This window comes from Bison bison, unplaced genomic scaffold, assembly GCF_000754665.1.
Source record: "Bison bison bison isolate TAMUID 2011002044 unplaced genomic scaffold, Bison_UMD1.0 scf7180017864198, whole genome shotgun sequence".
Taxonomy (NCBI): domain Eukaryota; kingdom Metazoa; phylum Chordata; class Mammalia; order Artiodactyla; family Bovidae; genus Bison; species Bison bison.
In genome coordinates, this window is record NW_011494770.1 from 7015107 (window position 1) to 7021210 (window position 6104).

At 45.5% G+C, this 6104-nt stretch overlaps 1 protein-coding gene across 1 annotated transcript in view; it reads right to left on the minus strand.

Moving 5' to 3' along the window:
• The window catches only part of TCF21 (transcription factor 21), a 3112-nt gene extending 622 nt beyond the window's left edge, over positions 1-2490 (minus strand). Inside the window, exons 1-2 of the mRNA XM_010844268.1 lie at positions 1761-2490; positions 13-31 (exon numbers count right to left, since the gene is read on the minus strand). Of these exons, the coding sequence (XP_010842570.1) occupies positions 13-31; positions 1761-2210 (469 nt within the window). The 5' untranslated portion in view covers positions 2211-2490. The remainder of the gene's footprint in view (positions 1-12; positions 32-1760) is intronic.
• Between the last annotated feature and the right edge of the window lie 3614 nt (positions 2491-6104).

Below are 6104 nucleotides of genomic sequence, written 5' to 3' on the forward strand. Positions count from 1 at the left end.
CGGGTTCCCCGGCCACCATAAAGGGCCACGTCTGCAGGAGAGAAGAGGGTGGAGGAGGTAAGTGGCCGTGGAGGAGGGGTGGGACGAGGCCGGAGCCGGAGACCAGAGTAAAGGCGGCAGGCGGTAAGTTGGAGAGACCCGTTATCTCTGCAATTCACTCTGTGACCTAATGCGCCCTGTGACTGGATAAAGTAGAAAGCGGCCTTGGCGCCAAGTCACAGCTCGAGGTGATAGAGCAAAGAGGGGCTCACACTAGGTTCGAAGTGAAAACCCAAGAGAAAAAGCACAGCCCGGCGGCAGATGCCGCGGTGAGACTGAGCAGGGAAACCGAGAAGGATCTCGAACCGCTGGGCATCGGGTTCAAGGTGAAGCGCCCTTCTGGCCCTGGTCAGGCTCTTCTGAGGCCCTGGTCAGGCTCCCAGCCCTCTCGCTTTCACCCCCCAGGGATTTCCCTACTTCTAACTTTCATTCCATCACAAAGGCGGGCTTTTCATCACCGTTTCGAAATTAATCGCCAGCTCTTAAAAACAAATAATGTTAATAAAAGAATATCCAGGCGAATTTTCAGACTGTCTTCCTATAAGGCTGAGCAAACACAGCTTTCTCTTCCCTTCTTCCTGACATTTATAATAAAGCTCGCTTAAGGTTTCTTAATCAAGGATGAAGGCAGCAACAGCTGTAAATGAAGGCACTGCTTTCATTTTAGGTCCAGATTTTTAAAAGCTATTTACTCAAGAAAACTTGACTCTTAGTGAAAGGAAAAACACTTTCTATAGCAAAATATGGTTTTGCAACCCCCTCCCATCCACCCCCCCCCCCCACCACTCCTGAAACCAGTTCAGAGAGACCACTCAAACCTTCAAACCTGTCTCCCTAGTGCTGACTGATAAGAAGACTTTTAAGAGGAAAACGTCTCCTTCTTATCATATATAAACAAAGGTGCTAGTTAGTTTTTGTTTTTCTTCAGAGCCCGGAACCCTTAAAATTAAATCAAATGCAAAGAGGGAATGAAAATACATTTCTTAAACAGTAAAATGCCTTTGAGAAAAATATTAGGTTCAATGAGCATTAAGATAAAAAGTAACATGTTCTTAAATCTTGAAGGAGAGTGACCTATTTAATATTATTTATTACATTAACAGTCGTGAGAATGTACTGATTATGCTGATATTTGCTAAAACTTCTGAGATTCAAAAGTGTTAATTCATCGACAGAAAAGTGCAGAATATTTAAACAGTTGAGGACTTAGGTGACAGTTATGGGGGGCACGATGTGTTCATATGTAAAGTTCTACGTATGGAAAACTTTGGGAAAGAAACAGAGTGGGATATTTTTATTTACAAGAAGTAGAGGAGGAGGGAGATCAAGTTCTACTCTAGCTAAAGGAAGAATAAGAGGATTACTAAAATGCCTCCTTAGCGCGTAGCATCTCCTCCGTGTCCTCTGTCCGGCACCAGCCCTGAAGGCACTGGTGCGAGTGTGGGGGATCCCTCCTCTTTGCCAGCTCAACGTGCTTGCAAACTCTTAATTGGGCTGCCACGTCAAACACTCGCATAAATCACCGCGTTCCGCAACTTGGAAGGCAGAGACCGAGGATCGTGTGGGGATCGCCCGCACAGTCCCCTAGAGGCACTGGCTGGCGGTGACCAAGATGCGCGGGTCCCAGTTCGGCGCGCACCCTCACACCGGGGACCCACTGCGGGCGCGCTGTGTCCGGGGTGCGGGGGGGCGACACGCCGCCACCACACCCGAAAACTTACCAGGTTGACCGGGTGAATATAACCGTTCTCATACTTGTCGTTGGCCAGGATCTGCCTCAAGTGGGCGATGTAGCTGGACGCCAGCCTGAGCGTGTCCAGCTTGGAGAGTTTGGTGTCCGGGGGCACCCAGGGCAGGGTGGTCTTGAGCCTGGAGAAGGCCTTGCTCAGCACCCGCATCCGGGCTCGCTCGCGCGCGTTGGCCGCGTTGCGTTGAACCTGTTTCCCCTCCTGGCTGACACCGCTCAAGGGGCTCTTCTTGGTGGGTGCCTTCCTCCTCTTGCCCAGGCCGCCGCGGCCCTTCTGGGGCGACCCGGCCTCGCAGTTGGAGCTCTCCTCGGTGCTCTCGTTGGAAGTCACAAACTCCTTGTTCGAGTCCATTTTCAGCCCGTCGCAGTCCAGCATCTCCACCTCTTGAAGATCCTCCACATCGCTCAGGGAGCCGGTGGACATGTTTGGGGGAGAGGATGAAAGAGAGAGGGAAGGGAGAGAGGAGAGAGGGAAGAGGAGACAGAGACCTCGAAACCAATGAGCCCCCGAATGTGGAGTATGAGGCGGCCACCTCGGGTTGGGGAGCCGGGAGGTGGGGGTCTGGTTGGGTCTCACACCCCTTTCCCCTTCGCAGTGTCGGGAGGAGAAGCCGCGAGGGCTTCTGCGGGCAGGAAACCGACGCGCTGTTTCCCCACCCCCGGAGTCGTGGCCGGAGAGGATTGTGAGAGAGCGCGGAGGAATTCGGTGGACACTAGGAATTTATCTGGGGAATAGAGAGGCGGATCCTTGCCGCCCAGGGGAGGGGCCTGCCAGGCCCCGGCAGAGCTGTTAGACCCCTTTCACAACCCGAGGGAAACTCTCACGCACGGCCCCTGATTTCCAACTTGTAATGGAAACCAACTCCATCGCAGGACGCGAATACCAGTCACCTTCTCCCACTTTGGGATGAACCAGGGAGCACCGGGGCCCACCCAAGCTCCTTTCCCGGGGCCCATCTCTTAAGGCCGGCTTTCCTTCTTAAGAGGTCATAGCTGACTCTGTCTGAGAACTTTAGGAAATCGACCACATCTCTGCTTTTTCTGGGCCTTAAACCCACGGATCTCATCCCCCGGCTCCCGACTTCTTCACAGAAAACACCAATGAAAATCTAGACACGAATCCACCACCTCCTGCCAACACTATAAGACTGTGGCTTTTCCGAGATATCTTCTCACCTTAACTACGGCGAATTAAGACAGTAGGTGCTTTGTAGGATCTTTAGGGTGATGACAGAGAAAGTACCAAAAAATCCACTTGCGCCTGGTCACTTTAAAGATATCAAGGAATTGCCCATGTGTACATACCAGACATAACCATTGCACACCCACACACAACACACACATTTAAGGGGGCGTGGGGGGAAATGAGATAGAGTAACATGGATTTATGGAAAGTATTTTGTTAGTTGATAATCTTTTCTTAATGAAATTAAAACTTTCCCCTTAATTTCTATAGATCCATTTAATACTGTCTTAAAATGTTAGTTGCCTCAGACATCAATTGGTCCCGTGATGTCTTGTGCTTTCTTCCCTCCCAATGCTGCCTTCTTTTGGCTATAGCGGGGTTCTGCTTGTAAGGCTGACATTACAAAACATTGAGCAATATCATCCAGTTCAGAAAGGTTCTTTTTTCTACCCCTAACTCCAGCCCCGACCATCTTTCCTGGAGAAGAAGAAAATTCAAGGAGTAAGTAGAAAAGCAAGGGGACCAGAAATCGAGTGATTGAACGACATCGATGAAATGAAACCAGAGACACAGAAGGCATGGATCTCTCTTGCTAGTTCTTCTCCAGGTTTTCTTTCCTTGGAATTAGGCACTTAAGTTGAGGGGCTGGAGCAGAATGTAAGAGCGGATTCTGAGCTTTTGCCTGGGAATCTGTACCCCTCTGCTAAACTGAGATACCGTATCTCTAATCCTGGGCTCAGTTGGGAATTCACTAACCTCTAACGTTTTGTTTTGTTAGCAAGGTCTTGTTTGCTTTCCCCCTATGCTGTAAACTAAACAGATTGTCAGCAAATCAGCCTTTATTAATGAATTAGGGAGACCCCCCCCATAATATCTTTGCCCAGGATCCAAAATTTGTTAATCACCAGTGTAGAGATTTATGAGCTCTCTTATTTTCTGTTGTTTGTGCAGGTGGAGATTTAAATGACCATATCCACTACCAAGATTTATTACGAGAGTGATTGATGTTATAAACCAGGAAAAGGACTCTTCCCACAGCAGGGATGATAGAAATATCAAGTTGAAGTTGCCTTTGTCTTCATGCACAAATGACCCAGCCCTACAACACAGAAAGTATAATAATTTAATCTGAGATCCAAGACAGCATTAAGAGAACACTCAACAGGCCTGTTAAATGTTTCCCCTCTGATTCCCAAACTAGATTTCTTTGATTTACCCTCCCTTTTCTCAGTCTTGGTAAGACATGAAAGTTAAAAGTTATTTTTAGACTAAAAGAGCTATGTGAAAATGGGCATTGACCAATACTTTGTGAAACATGTGTATATGTGTGTGTGTGTGTGTGTGTGTGTGTGTGTGTAGATACTGAGATATATGCAAAATAACCACAGATTATTTATTTGGGCTCTGGAATGGGATGATAATTAAGAATTTGAACTATGGATTTACCACATACAAGGCTAGTAAGCTCAGAAGATTTTACTTGGAGTCCTTTTCTTACTGGAGGGAGAGGGTCTGGTTTTCTGCTTCACTTCAGCTGGTAAACTACTGAGACTGTTTGTGGGATAATAACAATCATAGTGATATATACAACTGAATAGATTTCTGCTGTCTGATTTTCTAAGTCTGAAAGTGTGCAATAAATATCAATTTCTTAAAAATAGCAATTTCTAGAAAGGATCAAAATAGCTTCATGTCACAAGCTGAGTTTATGTGTGTGTATGTGTATGCAAGCGCCTAGTAATTAGATTTTCTTTTTTTAAAGATAAGTAAGAATTAAGTCCAATTATCCTGCAGTGACACGTTTAGACTGGGAAGGATGAGTGGATTGATAATGAACTTGGGGTATTTGTAAAAACTCTCTAAGTGATAGCTACCAGTTTGGGAGCAAGCTATGAAGAAGGCTTGTTATTTAGGTACCTTGATGTGCAGTCTTGAAGACAATAGATTAACATGAATAATACCTTTTCCTCTTGACATTTTGTGTCTACCCTGCTAATAAACACTTAGGGACAGGTGGGTGGGGGGGGGAATGACTTATTGTTGGATTCTACCAAGAAAATCAGTTAAGCTGTAACTTAAACTGTGCCAGATTCTCCCAAAATATAAACTATAATTCTGTGAGAAGAGACGCATTTTTGAGAAACTGTATTAACTCTTTCGATAACAAGAGAAATCCTTTCAACATTAGAGTTTCAAAGAGCTAAAGAGAAAACCAGTGGTTTGAGAGCATGAGGTAGTTAACTGAAAGTTCTTACCTTACTTTTAAGAGAGAATTTATGCCCCCAAAGACATCTGGCCAATTTGTTGCACACTTCTAACAATTTGTTCTGCAAGAAAGGCTATCCTTGAAAGATTTCAATGCTAAGGAAAATTTATCTCTAAAAGTAGTAAAATGAAGATTAGACGTGGAATGTATCCTTGAACGTAAATCCTGGTTTATCAACTGATAAATTTTCAGGAAGTTCAAATTTGATTCAGTCGCACTTGGATGGGATAATTTGCTTCCTTTTTTTATGAGAGGAAAAACATCAAGGCTTCTTTTGAACTGCCTTCATCTTCCATCACATTCTCTTTCCCAGGGGAGTAGAAAAATATGTCTTTAAATTTGAATTTTAATCCTTTTCTCATACTCCCTACTATTTGTCCAAGAGGCATACATGCTGGGAAATTGGCAAAGGTGCCAATTTTCTCCTTGTTTCTTCACTGATAATTAACACCTCCAGATGTGTTATTTTCTTTGTTTGATGGTAACCACCACCAGTTCAACTATATGCTGACCTTGCATGCAAATTGACACCTCTTTCTCCATTGACCATCATTATCACTGTATCATGTGCCATTGATGGATTACTTTCCGTCTTCAGCTTATAAGACTATTGGAATTTGACTCTATTTTATTAAATTTTAACTTATTTTGTTAAGTGAGTATTATCTCCCCTTCAGATCAGATCAGTTGCTCAGTCGTGTCCGACTCTTTGCGACCCCATGAATCGCAGCATGCCAGGCCTCCCTGTCCATCACCAACTCCCGGAGTTCACTCAGACTCACGTCCATCGAGTCAGTGATGCCATCCAGCCATCTCATCCTCTGTCCGTCCCCTTCTCCTCCTGCCCCCCAATCCCCCTCCCAGCC